This window comes from Coccomyxa subellipsoidea, assembly GCF_000258705.1.
Source record: "Coccomyxa subellipsoidea C-169, whole genome shotgun sequence".
NCBI lineage: Eukaryota > Viridiplantae > Chlorophyta > Trebouxiophyceae > Coccomyxaceae > Coccomyxa > Coccomyxa subellipsoidea.
In genome coordinates, this window is record NW_005178026.1 from 63,810 (window position 1) to 88,270 (window position 24,461).

The 24,461-nt window shown below is 52.8% G+C and overlaps 2 protein-coding genes across 2 annotated transcripts; one reads left to right on the forward strand and one right to left on the reverse strand.

The window, feature by feature from the left end:
• Positions 1-4,976: 4,976 nt before the first annotated feature.
• COCSUDRAFT_67597 (hypothetical protein) lies at positions 4,977-19,440 on the reverse strand (the record flags this gene model as incomplete). The annotated part of the gene is made up of 23 exons (XM_005644318.1): positions 4,977-5,906; positions 6,226-6,444; positions 7,122-7,297; positions 7,848-8,029; positions 8,504-8,646; positions 8,983-9,103; positions 9,883-10,079; positions 10,663-10,773; positions 11,086-11,145; positions 11,515-11,661; positions 12,126-12,278; positions 12,749-12,876; positions 13,382-13,553; positions 13,979-14,192; positions 14,487-14,596; positions 15,039-15,328; positions 15,906-16,137; positions 16,467-16,606; positions 16,972-17,105; positions 17,599-17,735; positions 18,107-18,310; positions 18,736-18,890; positions 19,350-19,440. 23 exons carry the CDS (start codon positions 19,438-19,440, stop codon positions 4,977-4,979), a joined length of 4,446 nt encoding a protein of 1,481 aa, XP_005644375.1.
• Positions 19,441-21,420: 1,980 nt separating this feature from the next.
• COCSUDRAFT_19021 (hypothetical protein) lies at positions 21,421-24,368 on the forward strand (the record flags this gene model as incomplete). The annotated part of the gene is made up of 7 exons (XM_005644319.1): positions 21,421-21,530; positions 21,758-21,869; positions 22,185-22,327; positions 22,690-22,765; positions 23,146-23,256; positions 23,567-23,620; positions 24,168-24,368. The coding sequence occupies 7 exons, from the start codon at positions 21,421-21,423 to the stop codon at positions 24,366-24,368; spliced, it is 807 nt and encodes a 268-aa protein (XP_005644376.1).
• Between the last annotated feature and the right edge of the window lie 93 nt (positions 24,369-24,461).

A 24,461-nucleotide genomic window follows, 5' to 3' on the forward strand; every position in this document is an offset into this window, starting at 1 on the left:
GGATTAAGATTAGAGGAGTTTAGGGTGTGTTTGTCATGCCTCTGGAATATTTTTTAGCTTCTCTGTCAATTACCCTTCAGCTGCAGATATCCACATGAAGCCCTCATTGAGAGTCCCTGGTCCTTTTGCAATTCACCGTACGCAATCCTTCCTTTTGAGCCGTGTATGGCTAAAACTTTGGGTATGAATAACCAGATGATTTATCCATTAAGGTGTACTACGGATTAATGTAACCCTAAAATACAAACCCCATGTTATATATAGTGTAGAGGGTGAATGCGGCTGTTGTAGGTGCAGCGGCCAGGGCTTTCGGTCTACAATGGCCGGCTGTATGTGGCGTTCGGCTCGCGCTGTGATGCCTCCAACTACTATGCCTGGGTAATGGCTTTCAACGCCACCACTCTGCAACCCATGGAGGTACACACCCTGCCAGCCCGCCTGCTCTGCTATCTTTATATGGTGGCGCACTCCGCTGCAACAGTTCTTGCCTGATATGACTGCTATGGCTCTTAGCGATCTTGGTAAATCTTGCAAGTTCTCTTGCATTCCTCTGTGTTGCCTTCGTCCTGCCATTTGCAAAGGGCATGCTTGGCTGTGCATGGGTATGTGACATGTGTTGGTAGGCTTCGAAAAGGCTAGGCCGAGGCGGGTATGCGGAGTGTGGTGAGAATAAGGCACATTCTTTCCAAGTGGTGGATATATGGGACAGAGCAAGCAGTCTCTGATGGGCTTGGTTTTGCTTGCCTGTTCAGGTGCTGTCCATGCCTTACACAGAGCCAGGCAAGGGCCCCGGCATCTGGCAGGGCGGCGCAGGGCCGGTCTTCTTCAATGTGCGCTGCCCACCAAAATTACCCTCACCAGTCTATAAGTGTCGATGCAAAAGCCACCCTGCTTCAGTCGCTCATATCAATCGCTTGACAAGAGCAGCAAGACACACTCTGGCTTAGAGAAAGCACCTGCCAGGTGCCACAGCGTGCACCTACAAAGACCCTACACTTGACCATAGGAGTTGCTTACTGTGCAGAGTTAGGGCTGCAAGATTAGGGCGACATATTCAGATCAGATAGCATGAGACCCTTAAATTTGAAGGGGATGTTTTGAAGCGCCTGGTGCTGCTCTGTGCAGGGCAGCATGTTCCTTGTGACGGGGGACGGCGAATTTGATGTGTCCAGGGGGAGTTATGGCGACTGCGTCATCCGCGTGTCACTCCCAGACCTAAATGCGTGTACCCCCATCCACCTGTAGATCTGATGAAGCATCAGAGAAAGCCGAGCTGTCACTGTGAAAGTCTCTTCCAGTGCATCACAAATGATCTGTATGTGTGTAGATCCTTGCAAGGAGCCCGCCCCAGTCTTCTTACATTGGCGCTGTATGTCGTGCAATCACAATTCGACTTAAGAGAAACGTGTCATTGTCAAGGTTGCATCGCATGTTGCACAGCAAGCGAGCTTTTGTTGAGTGGTGGATTTTGAAGTCATCAGTGACAGACCACATTCCGGGAGTGACTGGACAATTTTGGGAGGGGAATCTCGTAGAAAAAAACCCTAAACCTTAAAAAAAATCTGGTGTCATGTACAGGTGGTGGATTACTTCTCGCCATCAAACCAGGAGGACCTGCAAGCAAACGATCTGGATATGGGATCGGCCGCCGCCATACCTGTGAAGGTGTGCATGCGCTAACCTCTCTGCCCTTAATTCTAATGCGTGCACCCAAAGTGAAAATTCCCGGCTCTGCCTCATGTGCGCCGATGATTCTCGCATAAAATTGCTCGCGTGCACTGTGTGTGGGAAGGGTCATGTTTGATGCTGCATGCCTATGACAGGCAGCCTGTCTTGGAGTGCCTCGCCGGCATATGCACTTACAAGCAGAAACTTCCTGTCCCATTAGGAGCATTCAACAGAGGGCTCTGCATTCTTGTAATGTGTCAGCAAACAAAAATGTTTCCATGTGTTCTATGTTCGTGCAGGGGAAGTATTTGTTCACGGGCGGGAAGGAGGGAGCCTACTATCTGCTGAAGGCTGATGCGCTGGGGGCCTATAACAAGAACAACAACAACGGGAACGGGAACGCGTGGCAGACCATCCCCCCTGCGGCCGCCAGTAATAAATCTGTTTCCATCGGCGCCGGTGGCATTTACAGCGGGGCTGCCTACTGGCCAGTGGGTGCGTGCTTGTCCTTCATTCAGCAAACAAGTCTGTTCTTTGCAAAGCAGGCACCGTAAATTGTAGCACCTGTGTACAGCAACAAGGAAAGCAAGCAAAATAACAGATGGTAGCTACCAGTGGACCATCTGCAAGAGATACGGTGTACCTAGAAGCAAGGAAGACGATGGACTGTAAAAAGTCTGCAGTAGGCCCACATGTCGATGCTTTTCCAGCATTGAATCTCTATGTTTCCTTTCGGGATGCAACCTTTAACGGTCTCTTATCTGCTAAATTGAGGGCGACCAGTGATGGCACGGCCAAAACCGAAGCTGCCAATAAGAACAGTACGTATTCGCCCTGTGGGCGTTGTATGGAGGAGATGATCACTGGGTTGTAGGTAAGAAGCCAAAGGACCGTCAAAACTCATGCAGGAGGCTTACATGTGGATGCTCTTTCAGAGTTGATTTTGTGTGTAGTTTGTCTCAACATGCAGCATCTTGAATTCCAAACCACCAGCAGCACACTTCATCAAATTCTCACAAGAGCCGACAGCTGCCGTCTTCAGCCGCGGTCAGCACCGATCTCTGCCAAGCTCTCAACTCAGTGCAGCCAGTGGAGGAAATATAGAGTCTCACAATGTATGAACCTCAATATTCCCTTTAAGCATTACGTCATGATTGCAGGCAATGGCCAGCTGTACCTGCATGGTGTGCGCGCCGGTGTGCCGCTGCAAAAGTATGCGTTCGGGGCAGGCGATAAACTGACGCTGGCAGCTTCCTCTGCTGTCGTGGGCAACTTCAGCAGACGCGCTTCAGTGCCCATCGTGTCTGCGGTGAGATACAGATCTGGAGAGAGGCATTTTCTCTTTTCTTTTTTCAGAAAAGGGAGTAGAAGCATGGGGCAAGTGCTGTGCATTGAATGGAAATAGTGGCAAAGAAGTCGGATTGACCCTCAGGCTGCTTGTTTGGTGCACTCTTTCTTTTGCTTTCTGCCACGCTCATAGTGAGGCTCTAGAACATGCAGTGTCCCGCTATCTGCCCACCGACTTCATGGTGATGAGCTTTGACGCCCATCTTTTTGTAGTAAGTTGGTGCACCCTCGGTGGAGACTTGCAACAAGTCTTGGTCTTCGCCAAATATCATCCTGAAAATCGATATAATGTATGCTGGATGATGACTCTCAGCATCAGAGTCAGGCAATGGATCCAGCCCCAAGTTTGCCTGGAAGCGACTCAAAGTGAGTATGACGGAGAGAATGACTGATTAAGTGACTAATTGGCAGGTATCAACTGATGCCAGCGAGGCGATAGTGTGGGAGATAGATTCGAATGACACTCTGTACGCATGGAACGCCGCTGACCTGGCGCCCCTCTGGAACAGCAACTCCCCGGGAGACCGTGCCGACTGCAAAAACTGGGTAAAATTTGCGACGCCCACTGTCGCCGGCGGGAAAGTGTTCATCGGCTGCGGCAGCAAGCTCGTGGCATACGGACCAAGATAGACATGTGTGTTTTACATGTCTCTTGAATGGCTTCTTGGCACACAGGAATTGGGTGTGGGAGAATGCCCTTGTGGGAAATGGGCGAGACAGGGGTGCCTGCTTTTGCATGATGGAAGCGAGCATGCACCCAAGCATGCCATGCAGCAGTGAAAATTGCATGCATGGGCACCTCCCTGCTGCTGTTCAGTGTCGATGCGTGCTCCTTAGTTCTGAGGGGTCAGTGATTTTACAGACTTACTGGATTTGGACCCTGAAGTTCCAGGCTGGATTGCAGCTTAGATGGAGAAAACTTGCAGCGACCTGAGTTGGGTGAATAATGGGCTGGCACTGCCAGTGGCAGTGGGTGTGCCCACGGGGTAACTTTTCTGAATCTCTGAAGGAGAATGAAAAACTGCGTATAAGGCAGACTGCATTATTCCATCCCAAGCTCCAGATATGGGATTGAGAAAATTTGTGTTCAGATGAGACACCAGTTTGTCTGATATTCTTTGTTATTCCGAGGTTGCCCTAAATTCTTGCTCCTAGCCCTGAAGCAGGTTGGCCAATCCCTTGGAGGGCCCTAGCGGGCTGTCGAATCCTGGGCTGTAAAACATGCAGTGCACGCTTGTGCAAGTGGATTACTACCATCCTCTCAATCCGAGAGGCAATCGGCGACACAATTTTCATCAAAACCTCCTATAAGGGGACTTTGCCTAAAATATGAAATGTTTGCATAACCCACTTTGAGTCTGATGCATTTTTAGAGATAAGCCAAGTGTTGCCGCTGAGGGATGTACTGATCAGGAGGAAAGAACATGTTGAAGTTATGAACCGTTGAACCAAATGGGTCCATAGTTACAGTCAAAGAATTCTCCACAGGTCTGAATGAAGCAAGCCTGTCTCTCAATATTCACAAAATGCAGAATAAGAACATGTTACATAGTTGCAATGCCTTCGAGTCGAAGCGCCTGAGGCATATTGAGCCCTACAAAGGGCAATTGAATAAACATTCTAGGTCAGTTCTGAAATAAGCAAAGAAAACACCTTATGGTGATTATGAGGAACTGGCAATGTGAGCGCAAAGAAACAAGCAAATACCAGATGTGGAGTTTTCATGCTACTTTCCAGCCGGCTATCCCAGACATTCGCCCAATTTCAAGCTTCAAGGCTTCGCAGCACTTTATCTGCAGCTGTACTCTGTCCTTCAGCATCAGTGCTGGCATGTTTACTTCACTTCAGCCCACAAACTTTGCATACTACCGTATTCTGCAGACAGCACTTTACAACACCCTGTCTGGCACTTCATACTGCCACGCCCACAGCAGTCACATATAACAGGGTTGACTCATGGGTTACTCCATTTCGAAGGCACTTCTGATGACAGGCGGCCGGCCCTTCGAGGGTGAAGGCTTCGCAGGCGCCGCTGCTGACACATCACTTCCCTGCTGCGCAGCTGCGAATGGGCTGAAGCCAGCTGGCGCTGCATCGGGTGTTTCCTGCATTTCTGCTCCATCCGCTGAAGCAAAAGGGCTCCTCACTTTTACAGCCTGCCTGGAAGCTGCTGAGGAAGCTGTGGTGGAAGCTTCCTGGGGCGCCTGATCAGGCGATGAGTCATCCTCGGACGCAAAGGGGCTTCTGAAGACGGCAGCAGGCCGAGGAGCTGCCCTGGAAGCAGCCGAGGAAGCTTCCCGCGTCGGCTGATCAGGCGCTGAGTCATTGTCCGAAGCAAAGGGGCTCCTGACGACCGCTGCAGGCCGCGCAGCTGCCCCAGAAGCTGCCGAGGGAGCTTCCCGCAGCGGCTGGCCGCCCGCCGACGCCCCGTCATCGGCTGCCGCGAACGGTGACATCACCGGGCTGCCATTCGGCCGCGCGGTGTTGCCTCTCTCCTGCTGCCCAGTGTCCGGCCTCGTCCGCTGTGACGCCGGCTCCGCCAAACCTTCCTCGCCTCCCCTGAACCCTGCCTGACCCTCGGCTCTGCTCCCCCGCGCATTTTCCCCGCCCGGCACTCCTCTGCTCTCAGCAGCGGCAGAGCTTGAAGCTGTCTGCTGCCTGTTGCGCGCGTCTGCCGGGGCATTCTCAGCGTCGCTGAAGTGGACGGTCTTTCTGGGGGCGCCGAGGGCATCGCCCTTGGCAGGGTATCCCCCAGGGGCGATTGCCTCGCTGGGAGGCAGCTCAGACACCCCCTGCTGCTCCTGCAAGGCCTGCTTCACTGCCGCCTCTGCCGCCTTGGCAGCTGCCGCGCTCAGGCTCTTGTTGCTCTCCATCACTGCCGCCTCCAGCTCCTGAACACCCACAAAATACCAATCAGCCATGACCTCCTGCCAATATAGGACGAGCCAGCATCACTCCCAGACTCTTATGCTCTCGGTAAACACTCGGAATTGCACTCTGCATTTCAAGACGCAAACATATGAAGCATGTCAGCAGAGTAACGATGTACATTGCGAGGTCCTAGGTGGCTGCAGCACTCCAGTAACCTTTATGCACTCTGTTCATTCTCCACTGGACGATGCCACCAAGCAATTATGAACCATATACACACCTTTCAATACAGTATTTCAAATACCTTTCATGAGCAGATTTCAGAAAGTCGCAGCAGACCTCTTCTGGGGCGTCGGGGATGGAGGGAACGCCAGGCGGCGGCGGCGGGGCCTCGCGTTTGAACGAGGTGGAGGTAAGGTATTTGAACGCGCTTGGAATAGTCACGCCCGAGCGCTTCTGCGGCTTCGGCGGCTTCTCGTCGGCTGCCGATGTTGTGGCCTGCCCACCGGGCGCCGTCGTGGCATGCCCCTCCTGCTTCGCTGCTGGCGCCTCGCCCGACTGCGAAAAAATGATTGCGCTCTTTTTGGGGCCTCTACTGCAGTGTGATCAGCAATATACATCACTCCCGGAATATGTCGCCAGTTTGCAATAAGTGTAGGCATGCGCCGATACATCTTCTACTGCACCGATACAAGACAGGAAGCTTTGGGCGCAGTCAGGGATTCTTCGTCATGGAAATCTTGTGCGTGCATTATGTGATCGCATTGACCTCTTGCTGAGCCAATTGGCTCTGCCTGGTCCAGCTGTAGGTTCCATGCAATGATGCTTTCTAACGAGCTTTCATAAGACTGATCACAATGCTGAGGAAGTCTGCAGCCCGACAGGCCACAACCCAGGATCAAGTAATCCTTCAACATTTCATTCATGCTTGCAGGAGGGCAAATGCCAGTGTTTCTATGCCACAAGATCTATTGTCTGGCTGTTTCCAAGTCGTTGAACCGAACTGCCCAATTGCTTGCTAGGTGGCTTCGTATGAGTTCTTTTCCAGTAGCTGTCAAATTTTTTCCACCTTTCTATCCCACAAAGTGTTCCTCACTGCCGCACGGCGACGCTGTCAAACTTTCAAATTCGAGAAATTGTGCCCTTCCTGACTTGCTTGCATGCACCAGCATAGACGCCCCATCTAAGCTTTCAGGAGGTTTCACTCGATCGAGGATTTTCAACAGGGCACCCACCTGCGCGCGGGCCAGCCCGGAGTTGGCGCGCTTGAAGGAGTTGTTGCGTCGGAAGGACTGCATGGAGAGCAGGCCGAAGGTGTTGGGAAGCACCATTCCGGCCGGCGGCTGCTTTGGCGACACCGGCGCCAGGCTGCGGCCAGCCGTCAGTAATTGCTCTGGCTCGCCCAGCGCGCCTGTTTTGCGCACGCGAAAGAGGCGGTCACTCTCATGAGATTAGCTTTCAGGGCTCTTCGGCTCATGCATGCCTGACTGTCCTTCTCAAGTCCCACATCTTGCACACAGCCGTCACCCCCCGGCGGCCTTTGGTATCCCGGTTGTCCACCAGATTAAGATACTGCTCAATGTCTGGTGTGGGTTGGATATTGCGAGGAAAACCTGGCACACGCTTGGCTTGATCTCGAGAAAGCAGAATGACATTTTCACATCCTGATTGGGATTCAAGAGCAGCGAGTAGGTCCACAATGCAGTGATGTCGAGTGAGCTTAACACCACAAGAGGATAATCTGTCGCAATTTGTGCCGGATCTCTGCCAAAGACAGCCATGCAGATTGAAGTAACGCTGAAAAAAGAGCGCAAAATGGCGCACGCTGGAGCAGGACAGCCCTGTGGAGGCGGCCGCGGCATCGGGGACTTCTCAAAAACGTGCGCATGCAGGATACTTATATAAGACACCTTGACTCTACACAGAATTTGGGGCTTCAAGCAAAGCAACACGGCGCGCACCTGAACAAGACAGCTCGGTCGATGCAGACGCGGCGCCGGTTGAGCCGTCTTCGCGGCTGCTGGCGTGCGGGAGCTCGACCATGAAGTCGACGAGTTCGCGCGCGCTCGGCCGCGCGTCGGGATCGTTGTCCAAGCACCGCGCTATCATCGCCTCCACGTCAGCAGGGCACTCCTCAGGGACCCTGCACCCATACTAGGATACTTTCACAATCTCCTTCAGAACTCAGACCTAAATCCTATTAAACACCCTGTTTTCACCCAAATCATTGAGCCCAAACATGCTGTCAAGGTGACGTGCACAGAGCCGAAACTTTTATGGCAATCTGACATGGAAGGGGCCGGGCGATCTGGAATTAGGTGTTGTACAATGTGTTTTGGAAGAGTATCCTGACCCAAAGACATGCACAGAGGCCATGAAGGTCTCAGACAGTGCATGCAAGGGTAACAGGGGCTCGAGAGCAGCCTCAGATGTTGCGCACTACCCACAGCTGCTGTGAAGACCAAGTGCAGCACAGACTCAATGCGCCAGATGTCATGCAGGAAGCGCAGTTGCATTGCAAGAAGCAATTGCTGGTCGGAATCTCAAGACCTTCTCATGATGTGCCGCAAACAACAGTGCCGGCCCGGCCGGGCTTGGATATGTCTTACTAGCGCACCTGAGGGGTCGCAGGTGGCGGCCGGGGGGTGCCTCCCCCGCTGATAGTTCCCAGAGCACGACGCCGAAGGAATAAATGTCCACCTTCTCTGTGCATGGACGCCCCAGCAAGACCTCCGGGGCAGCCCACGAAAAGGTGCCCACCTGCGCAGAGTGACACAGGAGCAACGCTGTTAATTCCTGCCTGAAAATTCAGGCAGAAAAGATTATGCATCAATGCTTCGCCCAGAAAAGTGTTCAATACAGCGTGGCATCATATCCGCTCAGGTGACTACCTCGCTCCATTGTTCGGAGGAGTGATTCTGTCAGCCATCGGTGTACCTCTCTCCTTGGCACACAAGTTTTGGCATTGCAGGTTTGTCGGAAGACCCAGTTCACTCCTGTAACGGATATTCAATGGGGCAAACATCAAATTTGGGCCAAGCAGCCCACCACAACCAAGGTTACCGCAGGCTGGAGAGGGAGGGAACGGCGTCTTACCTCGCGCAGGGTGGAGAGCCAGCCGTCCTTGAGGATTTTGGCGAGGCCCACGTCCGCGATCTTGGCCGTCCAATCGCGCGCCAGCAGAATGTTGGCGCTCTTCAGATCAAAGTGGACCACCCTGCAGGGCAGAGACAAAAGTGGTTAGCTTCAAAGTTTCTGCCAAGATGGTCAGTGTAATTGAATGCAACAGATCAATCTCACACGTCCCTTTTTCAATCCAAAGCAAGCTTTCTTCAGTAATGTTTACCACTGTGCAGCATTGCAAGGTTCACTTATCGACTGCGCTGTCCGACTGATATCAAGAAAAAGACACAAAGTGAAGTACCCAAAAAATCGTTGACGCCCCCAGTAAAGTTCAAAAATACTCTTGAAGAAAGGCAGAAGATATCAACGTGGTCAACAAAGGGAGACAGCCCACCGGAGCGCTCAAATTCTGCAGAGTCACAAAGCATCAAGCTAACACTCCTGGGTCCAAAATGTGGCGGATGGAAACACATCAGCCTAACTGGCCGGGGTTCATGGAGCAAATTGCAAAGTGTCGCGGTGCTCTTGCGAGAATGCAGGAAGAAGAGACCCCGGGCGATGTCCAGGGCGATGCGGCGCGCCATGCGGGTGGCGGGCTGAGGCGGCCGATTTTGCTTCTTTATCCTTTAAGCCATTTTGCTTTCCTTTTTCAACAGGGCTCAGGGTAGGGGCACGGGGTATGGGTGGCGCACTTGCGGGAGTGAAGGAGGAAGAGGCTGCAAGCGATAACCAGGGCGATTCTTCTGACCATGCCGGTGGCGGGGGCGAGGCGGCCGGGGTTCTCTTTCAATGGTATATTTTCTGTTTTGTTGTAATCTAAAGAAAGACAGGGAGTTAAACAGAGGGCCAAGAGGCAGTGAGACAGCAGCGCACTTGCGGGAGTGGAGGAAGAACAGGCCGCGAGCGATGTCCAGGGCGATTCTTCTGGCCATGCCGGTGGCGGGGGCGAGGCGGCCGGTGGGCAGGCGCTGACGGTACCAGCCGAAGCGCTGCGAGTGGGTGTCCTCTGCGATGGCATGGAACAAATCGCCGTTCTCCATATACTCCTGCACCAGGATCGTCTGGCCCTCCTGCGCGCACAACCAACAGGGGTGTTTATTTGGGGGCTGTAACAAAACATCAGGGAAAATTAGGGAGAAATGTTTATCATGTATTCCAGCAACATGGTTGGCCGGCCCTTCTGCGCGCGCGCATGTAACGCAGGGCACTTTATCAGGTGTATTTTCCGTGGTAGACTCTTAATATGGCGTGCCAAGGGGGTTGGAGAAGCGCTAAGTGCCCCAAACTGGCAGTTGACAAGCTGCCGTCCTGTGGTCAGGGGCCAGCTGAAAATCTCAGCGGTGCACCACACAATTGTTCAGGGGGCCTGTTTAGGAGGGCACCCCTTCTTGAATTTGGACAGCCCTTGGCTATTCTGAAGACATCACAAGCTGCAAACGGCGCCCATGCCTCCAATTGCCACTTTCACCGCAAACAATTTGCCGCCCAGCAAATGAGAGCCGGTTTCACATTCTCTGCTCTCGTCATGCGCTCCAGAAAAGCCTTCGGCCAGTCGGAAACACACTGTCGTGCATGCTAGCATCTCTTTGGAGCAGACATTTCTAGCGACCACACACCACTGAACAACATTGCAGTGACTTGGCAGGCGCGCACCTGCAGGCAGGCCCCGATGAACTGGACGATGTTGCGGTCGTGGCATGAGCGCAGAATGAATATCTCGCGCCTGAACGCCTCTGCGTACCGAAGCTGGTGCTCCGCCGTCACCTGTGGCATGCATGGCAGCATGTGAGCAAATTATACCCTAAACCCTAAATACACTGAACCCCCAAACCCTAAACCCTAAAAAATAAAAAATAAAGGCAGCATGTGAGCAGTGCATGTCATCCCATGACACCCTGCACGTTTTCAGATGCAAAATATACTGTTTTCGCATCATTGCTGATATTGTAGACTGGCGCGAACAGTGCAGATGTGGCTGCACAACAGAATGATGAGAAACAAGTGCACCCGAGACAAGTTTGCTGGACAAGAGGTGCTGTAACAATGGTGCAGGGGGGAAGAGATTGAGCAAGTCACCTGGTCCGTAAATATCTTCACCGCCACAATCTGCACGCCCGTGCGCGTCGCCTTGTACACCTGGAGTTCGCACAAGATCACCTAAGATTAGGTGATACGCCAAATCGGGCAAGCTGCCAATACAGGAAACATGCAGGATCGAGCATCAGACAAAAATTGGCACACGGTGCGCTAGATAAGCCACCACGCGAGATCCAGGCGGCAAAAGTTGAACGCTGTCAGAAGACAGAAAGTGACAATGCACAGCCATGTAAGACATTACAAGGTACAGTAAATGACTCTTTGCCCTTCAGGCATTGGTAAGACCCCCCATATGAAGCAAACCCAAGCAAACAGATGACAGAAACACTCAAAACACGTGAGCCCAGCAAAGCACTGAAGGCAGGCCAGAGCCTGAAGCAAATGAAAGTATTTTCCGTGCAGCCTCACCCGGGCGGACGCGCCGGATCCCAGCTCCCACTCGGAGCCGTCGGTGCGGCGGCAGATTTCAAGCTCGTCCGGATCAATCTCCCAGTCGGACTTCATGCCTGGCAGCGTCAATGACTTCCTGCTCATTGAAGCCAGCGCCAGCGCCTCCTGCCGGCAGAGAAGATGCCCACTTACTTCAGGTTTGAATCTGAATTTAATTTCTAGCCGGGTATTCTTGGGTCAAAGTCAATCTTGGGAAAACTTGCACTCATCGCCTTCTGTGCCAAAGACAGAGGTACCATTGTGAGCGCTGGAGAGACAACCTACAGGAGTCTTTGCATGTTGCACCAAATGGGACCAGTGACCAGTAAAGAATGGCCCCACCAGATAATGGAGCATACTGGACCATAACGTGATCGAAAGATAGACCATGCACTAAACCAAGCAGCACCGAGCTGGACCGTTGGACTAGACCACGAAGAATTAGATGGACCAACAAGCAGCACCGAGCTGGACCGTTGGACTAGACCACAAAGCAATAGATGGACCAACAAGCAGCACCGAGCTGGACCGTCGGACGAGACCAACGAAGTTTTAGATGGACCTACAACGCTGATCATATTACGTCCCACCTGTGCGGAGATGCCCCCTCGGCCGGAGACGAGGGTGTCGAGCATGGAGCGGACGGTGGTCGATCCGCTTCCCGACGTGCGCATGTCGCTCTTGCCGCTCGACCGCGCGCTGTGCATGCTCTGCGCACTGTCCTTCACCGGCCGCTCACTTCCCTGCGCATGCGCCAACATCATTGTGTCTCAGGTGCCGTCCAAGATAATGTGTTACAAAGTAGGGGACTTTCTGCGTGTTTCCGAGACAGCTTCACCGGCCGCTCGCTGGCGTGAAGCATGCGGCCCATGCGTCCCACTACGGTTGCTTGCCAATGCATGTTCATAATGTACATTGTGCATTGTACATTGACAGTTCTGTTGCCCGTTAAGTTGCTGTGATGCCTCTCATTGCCTGCCAATGCCTGATCATGAGCTGCACAGCGCTGAGAGAGGCAGCTAGATGGCATGGAGATATCTGAGATGCTTAAAATTCCAGAAAAGCATTCTTGCCAGCTCTTCCACGAATTACCACGCATGCACGACCAATTTGGCCAGGCTTGAAAGGGACCTTTGCTACAATGTAATTGTGTGGTCGGCATGAGGTGAGCTTTGCAAGGATAAATTCATTTGATATAGGCACTCGGGCGCACCGCTGTGCTGAAGCGTTTCTTGTTGCGGAAGAAGAGGTACGCGAAGACGGCAGCGGTTACTATCGCCACGACTGCGATCGGAATGATGATCACTCCCACAAGCTTTGCAGTCCCCAGCCCGCTCGAGCCTGTGAGTGCACCCTTACTTAGGCCTATTTTAAGTAGGATTTTGGGGATTTGAATATTTACCATAAAACCATAAAAACTCTGGAATACAGGCCACACAATCAGAATTGCACAACCTCGCACAGGAAAGCCTTGCTTCGACTGTTTATTAAGAAATGTATGGCGGGGCAATGGCAAGGTGCAGGGTGTGGAACCCCACATGCAGAGTCACGAGTACCGCGGGCAAGACAGAAAATGAATTTGGCGGGCCTAAGGTTGGCATGCATGATGAGTATTGTCTGCATCGGAATAGTTCCATACTCATGTAAACCCCTCAATTGTTATGTCATGTTAACCTTTAACTCTCAAATAAAATAATATAGGAAAAAGCCCCCACGCATATGACACAACCACAGCTCCTTTTTTAGTCAGGGCCCCCTGAAATCAGCGTGGGGTTGACATTGCCTCGAAAGATTCCATTATCGGCAAAATCCCTAATATAAAACAGGGGAGTTGAGGGGCGCTGACCTGCTTCGGCGGTGGCGACGCCGGCTTCAGGCGGGGGAGTTGCACTGTTGGGAGAGGGTGAATATTTTGCGAGCTGCACATAATCGATACGGAACCCCTGAGACTGGAACAGTTTGACCATCAGCCCCGTTCGGATGAAGTAGGACAACTTGTCCGCTATTATCGCCGGCCCCTGCGCACGACACAGTTCCCCTGTCATGCTCTTAGATTTTTATCACTCGTTTTCCCAGTCCTGTTCCTGAAGATTGGGTGCGTCAAGCAGCACCTTGGAACTTGCTTTCCGGTCTTGTTGGTTCTTGTACATCCTCTAGAAGTGCTGTGCTATCAAGGCAATGCTCATATGCTCATTCCAGCTCCTTGATGGTCTGCCTCTACCCCTAATGCCACCGTCATACACTCCTCCAATCGGAAGTAATGAAAAATCACAGCAGAAATACGAGGCATAATGCATGTGCCACATCTGCCCAGAAAACCACCCACGCATCCACAATTCTCAGGATTTCCCAGCAACTGTGGCATATACCTTACAGCACGGCATGAATTGAAGCAGTTCTGCTCAAAGGAAGTGCTGATCCAGAATAGGTAAGAAGGCCTCACCGGCGAGGGAACAGCAAAGACTTCATAAGAGACGGCCAGAGTTGGCACGGGCCCGAGATTGGCGAGCGCAAAGTCATCTGTAAGATTTACGGGGCCCGGGGCGGGGGCGATAACGGGGGGGGACCCCTGGGGGGCCTGAAGCAGGGAACGGTGCCGGAGACAGTGCGTGCCCGCGGCGCGCGCCCCTTCCCGTAGATTGCACAACTCCCCGGCCCTTCAGGAAATATTCCCACATTGAGCAAAAAGTGCATGCAAGGTGTATAAAGCAGTCTGATCGCTATGTCAGAAGAAAGTGCCGCCTAGCAATCTCTAAATAGTTTCAACACCGCTTCAGCAGGTGACCATGCAAGTCTGACATGGATGCATTCGCAACCTGTTGGTTCACCCTACCTGCATATGCTTAATTTGATGTAAAGTACTAGGAATTAAGCTGGGGCACTGGGGCCTTCCATGTCTTGGTAGCAAGCGGGATTCAGTCATAAAATTACAGAGCTTGCTTTGGTCTCACCTGGAAGCTAGGCGGCTTTTCCAGTGCTGGTGCTGCTCCTCTAGGCTGCCACCCAGTGACTCACCCTCCCCAACCTGCCAACTGGCCCCCACCTGGATTTCCTCTTCTTCCTGCATCGCGCAAAATACAGTCAGAACACCTGAGCCTCGCCGCCGCATGACAGACCAGCAGGTTTCGAGAACTTCGACCTTCCAGACAATGGATGTCCGAAAGTTTCCGCCTCCGGAACCGAAGTAGCCACAGTCGAGCTCACAGGTGCAGAGAAAGCCATTTTTACATGGGCAATCTCCGAAACCAAGCAACAGTAACCACTTATGTGGCTACTTTGGTTCCGGAGGCGGACACTTTCAGACATCCATTGTCAAGGCAAATGCCTGGCTTCTGTATCCAACGATCGGGTCCTTCAGTCAGGCTGCTTCGCAGCTTGTCAACTGCATGCGAAGACCGGAGTACCAGTGTGGAGAAGGCAAGGCACACTCGGCTTCCCAGTAAAAGCTTGTATGACAGGGGTAAGGGAAAAGACGGCATAGTCTTTGGTGTAGGAAAGCTCACATCAGGCTGGCCGGCCCCGGGCACGCGGATTCTGACGAGGCCGAGTCTCGTCACCGTCCGGTCAGCGCTTACTCGCTGCGACCCCTTGGCGGCCACCAAATCTCCCGCAGTTTTCTTTGCGCCCCCTGAACCCTTGCCCTCAATTCCCGGCAACCCTTTGCCGGCGGTAATAGCCTTGGACCAACCCTTCTGCGGCTGCCCATTTGCTGCGGTGAAATCTGCTGCAATGGCTGCTTCTGAACCCTCCTGTCCCTTGCGCGGCCGGCCGTCTGCTGCTGCCACTGAGCCGGCTGCAAAATGCCACCAGAGCACCGTTCAGTGCCATTTTCAGCAATATGTAGAATGTACACTTGTCTCCAGCACCAAATGTAGCATTGCCATTTTGCAGACAAGCAGGTAGAGGTTGAACCACCTATGTCTAATCTGCATCCTTTGCCATGAGAGAAAATACAAATCGATACAGCAAGCACATGCCTCGCCTTGTAACTTGTTGCCACTTTTGCTAGCTCAGCAGGGAGCACCCAGTACGATTGTCAAGACGTTTGGTGCTTGCTGTGAAGCCTACTTGTGATATTTTTTGCTGTGAAGCCTACTTGTGATATTTTTCACAGACAGACACTACTGCCGAGTGCCAGACGTCCTGGCAATCACAAATGGGTTCAAAATCTTTCGGGAGGCACTTCCGCCTCACATTGGGACCCATGCAACATCCAATCCATCAATTCGCTTTAATCTGAGACTGCTGCTTCATGCAAACTCTGCTGCCAAACCTGGCATGGACAATTGCCCTTCCTCAGGATCCCCCGATTGCCGATAATTAGGACCGGCAGTCTCTGCCGCGAACCCTGGAAAGCGCAGGTGCCTCACCTCGGGATCCCCCCACAATCTTGGGGTGCCCTCTTCTAGTCACAGCCGCGTCGGCCGCTCCCGAATCCGACAGCAGCCGCCGGCGGCCGGTGCCGCTCGGCAGCGCCAGCGGTTTCAAATTTGAAACGTCGGTGACGGCAGTGTTCTCCGGGGTGAGGTAATCCACGTCCCCCGTGTTGAGAGTATCCGTCAGCAGCCGCGTTAGAGCCAGCAGGAAGTTACCGTTTGTGTCCTGCCCACCCGCAGCACGCACTACTAAGTCCCACGACAGACTGTGCACAAGTCTTGACAGCACATTAAAGCACCGTGGAATTGCAGCGCTCACAAAGGATTCATACTTCCAGCACTGGCGCCTCAGATGACCACATCAAGATGTACCCTTTGTCCCGGCCACCTAACCCTTGGTGCATTGCATGCATGGCTTTCTTTTGCGAAGCATGCAGGAACCGAGCACAACGTGAGACAAAAAAAGACGCTCAAGTAGGATACATATTCTCTGACCATTTGTATCAAATCCAAAAAATTAACATCATGTACAGTCAACAGAGGGCAATCGCGCACCACTGCATCGTAGCCGGTGAGGACGAGGGTGAAATACACGTTGGTCTGCGTGCCGTTGGGAAGTGATTTCGCCATCGCCGCTGGATCAAAGGCCGGTGCAGGCGCCAAGTTCACAACTTCGCTCTTCAGCGCGTCCTCACCTGTGCAAGCAAACGGGGTTGGCTGGAGCCGGCTTATGAACAATGGGGACTGGATGCGGGTTGTGAAATGGACACATCAGCAGGAAAGGACAAGTGACTTGGCGGTATGGGTGCAAGCACGACTGAATTAAGGTCTTGGACCTCGCAATTTCTAAGCATTACCACCAGAATATTACTGGTGTGCGTGCACAACTCGGCCATGTAAGCTCTTGCTGGTTGCCACCAGGAGATTTTTCCCCTTCAATGTAGGGGCAGCAGACATCTGACCATCCGGCTGCCTGACAAACTTCCTTCAATCAATTCTCCGCCACGTCGCAAGATCTCACATGTCAGATACAGAGAGCCCCGTTGCCGGCATCAGTCACCTGGGGGCGCGACGGCGGCGGTGTAAGCGTCGCCGGGTGAGTCACCGCGCATGGAAGCCAGCAGCTCCACTCTGTCTATGTCCAGCTTCCGCCGCTTGAGCCGCGCAGCATACACCCCGGTGTGCACGACGTCCCTGCAGAACAGCAACAATGAGAAATATGCATGCCAATCCTGAAACAGAGCAGTATGCATGTGACGGCAGAAGGGCCAGCATCTGTCTGCATCCTGGCGGCATGTTGCTCCTGGTCAGGGGCAGGCATTGTAGCTGGTTCCAGCTAAACCTCCTTGAAGGAGAGTCCCCCAGTATTGGCTACTCCCTCATCCTCAGAAACAGATCAATGCAGGGCATTGCTCAGATAGGCCTCCGCTCTCCAAAGGTCCCTCCAGCAAAGTGGCCACGCCCGGCTCGACTGAAAACTTGCTACTGAAGAATTGGTTCTGAAGCTCAGACTTCAGTTCATGTTTGGTGGAAGAGCGGGGAGGCGATCAATAGATGTCTTTGCAAATTCCCCCAAGGAGTTGCTTAACAACCATCCATTTTGCCCGTGTAAGGCCTGTGAGGGCCTGCCCTTGTGAGGGCTCTGATGTCTGCCTCAGTCAGCTTGAGAGCAGGTGGGAATGCACACCTGATGAGCGCCTGGCCCTGCGTGCCATTGATGTCCGGGGGAAATGTCAGCAGGAAAACGGCGCGCATCTTCGGGTCGCAGGCCGACTCCGGCGGCGGCGCGTAGGCCGGCTCCGCTCGCAGCGCGCGCCTCGGCACCTGCCGGCATGATAAATCCGTTATTAACAACCCCTGCAGGTGGAGTGATGTATCACACGACGTCTAAGCAGCAAGCAGCGTTGCAAAAGTAAGCACCCTTTGCCCTGCATCAGAGCGCATGATTGTCCTGTCCATGAGTGTATCTCCCTAAGAGGTTGCACCCAACTGGAACATATTTGTTTTGCCCCATCCTTTGCGCGGAGCGGAGTTGCAGGTAGTGCACCATATTGCTCGCAACTTGCAGCTTGCGTGTCTTAAGCAATAACTTCACTGCCCCAGTGCAAGACCGGTCTGCTGCAAGCTCCCACCTAGCGCTCACTCACAGGTTCAACATGCCAGGGACTGTCGCAATCAAATGTAAAAATGCGCACCGGGAAGTCAGCGAGAAGCCGGCGGCCGCCGCTGGGTGCAGGGGCGCCGGACGGGCTGCCCTCCCCGGGCAATTCCGGACAGCTGGTCACGTTTTTGTATGCGACTGGGTTGATCCCCTGGTACGTCACTGGTAGCACCTCTGCCAGGGTTGACCGCATCAGATCCACTGTGTCATCCGTCGCCACCGCCTCTGGGCCTGTCAACTGCGAGGCGCAAGCATGCAAACTATTGTCATGGTCTGGTCTATCAAGTGTTTTACCACATAAATTTCCACCAATTGGGCACAAAACACCCCTTGGTGTGGCTCTTCTGTTGCCAGGACCACAATGTGGCTTTGCCAGAGAGCTCAAACAAAGAGCGGGTTGCATCGACTGCCGAGCAATCATGATGAGAAGGCCGGGCACGTGAGGGTAGCTGCGTACTGCAGTCCCGCAGCGGCGCTGCCGAGCGCAGTACAGCTCGACAAAGACTGGGCATCGTAAATGTGCTACGAGCACACAAAAAGCCTGTCCCTATGTATGGCATGTGACAACAGGAGCTTGGCAAGCAACTTTGTGTGGTAGAAATGCAGGGAAGTGCAGACTAAATCTCACCACAAGAGATAACATGTGTCGTCGCATGCACGCACCTGCAGCTCAATCTCGGTGGCGCCCGGAGGCACGCGCGTTTGCTCCGCGTTGACGGGCTGCCCCGTGCCCGGCTGAGTCAGCCCGATCCAGTCATCCGGCGACGCCAGCAGCAGCGGCGCCGGTGTCAGCACCGTAGAAGGACGCGGAGGGAGGCCTGCGGATCCGTAACGGGGACATCAGAGTTCATATTATTGTTGTTGTTATATTACATTCTAGAGAACTCTTGGCAGCCACCTGAGGCTCATTGGTCTTGTCGGCAGTCTGTTACTGCCCATCTTCATATCACAAATTTCGCATGTTTTAACAAAGGAAGCAAAGTTGGCTTGGTGCAGCCGCGTTCATGCAGTCATGCCTGAAGCGGCCTGGCAATTTGGTAACCCCTTTTATGACACATCTGGACCAGCACTATGAGATGAGCCCAACAAGGGCAGGAAGGCAAGGACTGCATGTAGACAGGCCTCGCTCTTTCCTCTGCAGTCAAACAGCTCGCAATGTATGCATGGCTGCAGGACTTGCAGAATGCGCAATTCTTGATTTCCGTTTCTCCCTTTCTGGTCGAAAACGGGATCAAATAGGCTATATGGCAGCCTGCCAGCTGCAAAGAGGGTCTCACCTCCAGGCTGTGCAATACATGAGCCGAGGAGGCACAAGCATAGGGCGGCAGCGCGCGCTGCACTGCCCCCGCGCGCCCCTTTGAGCGGCATATTGCCTGCTGCTGGTGCCTGTACTAATTGCTGTCGTTTCAAGGCTGAGCTCCCTTGCTTCAAGGCCGCGCTTATTCTTGGGCTCCAAATGTTGGCCTTTTCCGCAATGAGATTCCCACTGCTCTGTGACGGCTGCTGCTTTCGCTTATTGCTGTGATGCGCCTTCCTGCTTGTTCTGCAAGTGCCTGTCTTTCTCCCGTCTGTCTCTTGAGAACGCCAGTGGCAAATGCCCCCAATTGCTTGTTTGAAATGGCTTTCAACTGCTAGCCATATTGGCTGCTGTCAACGGAGTGGAATGCCGTGCTAACCAGGCTGTATCGGTGGGAGCAAAGGCACCCCACAGGACATCTGAACTTTCTAGGCTCTCCTCCAGACTACCAAGCTTTCACGGTCTGTTGGCTTCACTCTTGGACCTGCAGTCAAGACACAGGGGGCCCCCTTGGAAACAAACCATGGATGGCTGCTGTTGACTTCGGATGTCCGGGAGAGAAGGATGGGTGTTGGAGAACAAGTACCCTTTCCTTGGACAAGAGGGCAGCACATGCAGGATGCATTTGCGATTATTGTAAGTGCTCATTAGAGGCAGGACATTCATCAGGCACTCTGCAAACGATCCTAGGCACAGGAGCCTCCAATAGACAGAATGATCCCATTGGTCCACGTGTGCCAGCAGAGAAGTGGGCAACCCCAAATAAGCTGCGTAATATGTCACATCAAGTGTATCTAATACCACGCTTCCAAAAATTAGCATGCACAGAGGATGAGGTAAACCCGCCCTCCCAGAGAAGCTGAGCAGGATTCTGAACAGAAAAGCAGAGGAAATTTTCGTCTAGTTGAATGCAGGCTACCTCGTCAGTAGAGTTCCCTTGAACACTTGTTGAAAGACGTAAACTCTGCGTAAACTGCCCATGCTGCGATCGCACTTCCTTGTCCGCTTTGTGCCATACCAAGGTGAGCTTTATTCAAGACGCCCGCGCAGGGCGCTGATCCCTCTATTCTTCTGCACAAATGCACCTAGCCTTTACAGAGTCTCGGAAAGGACCGTCCTTTCGACATGAACCTTGGAGAATGAGGGATCATGAGTTTTCACCTCCTCTTCATCCCTCGAAGCCCTCGGATCCGGAAAAGATACGCATGGAAATTCCCACGTGGCGATTACGAATAAAGCGGATAGCCGAAGGAGAACTTTAGCCCGGTGGATAGGGATTGCACGTGTCATTTCACTATTTGAAACACGCAAAAGTAAATGCAAAGATTTCCTGTTGCCTGTAGAATTTACTTCGTTGAGATTTGAAGTCTTGGAGTGAGCTGTGCCGACGACGTCTCTGCGTGATTTGGTAGCCTGCTGTTGATGTCCTCTTGATCATTGAAAATTACCTGGAATGCTGCAAGCTATACCATCCGCGGACACTTGCTCGGCATCTTTCCATTGGTGCGTTGAGTTTTCATCCAGAGATCACACATCGTGATCTGACCATGAGAGGGCCTCTCCTAAATATATACTCCCTGTCAGAGTCTAAAAAATGACATCACTCACAGGTTTCCCAATAAACATTTCCAGCAGCGATCGCAGCCCACCTCGTCAGTGAGAAGGGCAGGAGCTCAGTGCAAAACTCAAGGCAGCAACACAGCAGGGCTCTCCTGCACGCAGTCAGCAGCTACGGGCCACAGGCGAAGGCGCAGCATGGTCTGCCAAGCCAGCACGAGCGCTGCAGATGTCACGCAAGGCTCCAAAGACCTGCTCATCGTTGGTGAGCAACCACCCATTTTGAACCACTGTGACGTTTGCATGCCAAGCGCCAGTGCTACGGTGTCTCCTCGCTTAGGGGGACGATTTGCAGTGCTCCTTCTTTAGTCCTTGCTACAGTGCATGCAAGGGGCTTGGTTTGCCAGAGTTGTGCCATGATTGCTGTTAGCCAGGTCCTTAGCAAAACCACTGTAGCTTGTTTGACAAGGGGCACGATTTGAGGCGTGCTCTGCATGCTGGCAGGGCCAGGAGTGCTGGGGTCCTATCTGGGCAAGGTCTGGATGGAGCGCTTCCCCTCAGCAAAAGTTGTGGGCCAGACAAACTCAGACACCAGCCATGACAGGTGCGAGCAACAAGGATATTTGTACTATCAACATGGGACTCGAGAGCACTGTGCAGCATTTATCTGAGCTCCACCTTCTAGTATGTACCCTGTCTCTCGGGTGATGGGTCATCCACTGCACACCCAAGATCGCCATTTTAAACCTTTGCGCCATCAATCAGCCATCAGGGCCGATCGGCTTGCTTGCCTGTACTGTATGTAAGAGATGCATAAAAACATTGGTGCAGGCTGCGGAAGCTCAACATTGCACCGCGGACAAAGGACGCAGCAGGGAGCGAGCGCTTCCCCTTCGTTGTGTTTTCTGCGCCGCCCTCCGGCAGCGCGGATTACGTCTCTGAGGTGCGCCACCAGCACAGATCCCCGGTTCAAATCTCTATCCGCAGCGACATTTTTGCTGACACTTCTCTTTTAGGGCAAGCAGGGTGCAATCGCAATTTTTGAAGGGCAGGCCATGCAAGCCCCTTGGCGTTGTGATCAGGTTTGCTCTACATTTTGAGGCAGAAACGGTAACGTGATAGACCAAGCAGCTGTGGCTCAGTAATTGGAGACTTGCCACCCGTCGCAAAGACGGCCTTGTCATGCCTCGCAAGGCCGTCTCCTGGCCAGGCACTTTAAGAGAACAATGCAGGTATTCAAAAGAGTCATGCGATGCAGGTGAAGGCTGCGCTGCAGCTGTGGGACGGGGTGGGGACGTTTTTGTACACGGGGAGCGCGGGTATCTACGCGACGGAGGACGGCTCAGAAGTTAACGAGTGCTCCGCCACTGCGCAACTCGGCAAGGACGACCGCACCGACAGGTAATCAGCCTGCGCTGGATTATTATCATTGCAGGTCAGCGAACCCAAAGCCAAGGGCCATAGGGCATACACGAAAGGCATCTGCAGCCACGTCTGCGGGGCCTTTTTGGCGGGGCTAGATACCCCTCTCTGAAGCAAGGGGATTTATCTGCTCCTTTCTTTGGGAAGGCCTGTAGGTGGCTGCTGCAGCAAGCACTGCAAATCAAGGCAACAAGATCAGAGCTCCAGCCATTGTTTTCTTTCTCTGGACAGGACAAATCTGCAAAATCTTGTGTTGTGGCTGCAGTCACTGTGGTGGTGATCTGCTGCCCCAAGGCACTGAGACAAGCGGATATTTCTCAAGAACCTTGTGGTGTGACCAGACAAATCTTGGTGGAGGAGGCTGTGTTAGACGCAGGAGGCTGCGTTGTGAGGCTGGCCGGACTCTACCATGCACAGGTGGGAGCTTTCCAAAGCAACAAAGATGCAGCATTGAAAGACTGTTTTGTTTGGGAGCCTTCGTCAAGGTTTCTAAACCTTCTCCCGGTCAGCAAATGATTTTTCTGACGCAGGTTAATCAAGGAAAGATAAAGAATGAAAAGACGGTTTTGTGCTCGACTGCTCCGAGCATTTAATCTGCGCCTTAAAATAAGCAGTACCTGCATTGCATTACTTAGCAGTACCTGCACGGCATCAATGACATGTGGGCGGTGCTACATGCAAGCCACTGCCAGTCATTAATGTTCTGCGGCACTGAGAATGTGCCCATCGAGGCGCCTTCAGCATGGTGTTGTTGCTCAGATAGGTTAATATATTCTTCTGGTGCTTGTCTGCTGCAGAGGGGGGCGCACACCTTCTTCCTGAAGATGGCCAAGGTCGGAAGGTGGGCAGGCTACACGGTCAACCTCATCCACTATGAGGACGCCGCTGAGCTGGCGGCTGCGGTGCGCGTCCTGATCAGGCTCCTCGCACTATTTTCTATTTGTTGGTACCCTATGTTCCTGTTTTTACATATCCTTCAACCCTGAATATGCATGCATTCTCAATTGGCTTGCAAAGACGTTCTTTCTCCTGTCGTCTTCATGATCCCCTTGTGTTTCTGATGAAGCTGTGCAGGCTTTGCATGCAATGCAGGCATCCTGCTCTATCCTGCAGAATGCCTGAAAACCAGAGGTGAGAGATTGAGATGGAATCAGAGCTCAATGTAATCATGGATGCTTGATTTGGCTGCAGATTTTGAGGGGCGACGGAGCGAGTGAGTTCTATAGAGGAAGGGTGTTTTTGGGCGCGGATGGGGTGCCTCTGACCTTTCAGGTATGTTTTTGTTTTGCTCGTACCTTACAGACCACAGTCAAGCACAGGCGCATGCTATGCTGCTCACAGCTCTTTGTACCATACTTACGGTGTGCATACTTAGCCCCGGCTGGGCGGTACAAAGACTGAGCACCGTGCCCATGGTTGATTAGGTCTTGCTTGGATCTGGCGATTCCAAAAAGGCGTACAGCCTTTCCATGCAGCTTGTCTGCATACGCACCTTGCCTTCGGCAGGAAAAGCCTGTATTAGTAGTAATACTTTGCAAGCATCGCACAGCCATGACCTGGCATGTCTGGAGGGCATGTGTTTGGGGTGCCCCTTAAAGAGAAGGGAGAATGCAAGACTTGAAGGCATTGCAAGCGCCAAAGTAGGCGAAAGGGCTGCCTTGAGGTGTATCCAGAGTGCAGAGGACAAAAGATACATCTTCTGGCCCAGGAGCACTTCCCATCATATTGCATACATGCATTCTAGTTTGGCCTATGTGATGGTATCTCAGCTGTGTGCAATCTGTAAGGCTTGACATTGCCATTTGGTGAATGTGTGCAGGAGATGATGGATGCAACCATAGCCTCAGGGGCGTATGAGGGGAGCGTGGAATTCACGGGGAACGAAAGCAGCAACAAGGGGAAACTGTTAAACGCCAGCACCACACGAGGGGCCTTGCAGTGGACCCCCCGCTATTCATCATACCAGGCTTTCATGGCTGCTGGCGCCAAGGATTGGTACACAGAGTCAGGCCTATTTTAGACTGATGTTTTTAGTGCGAAGTTATGTGGTGTTGTCTGCACCACATTTGATTCAGCGGTGACCAACAAATGTGCGAATGCTTAAATACACACT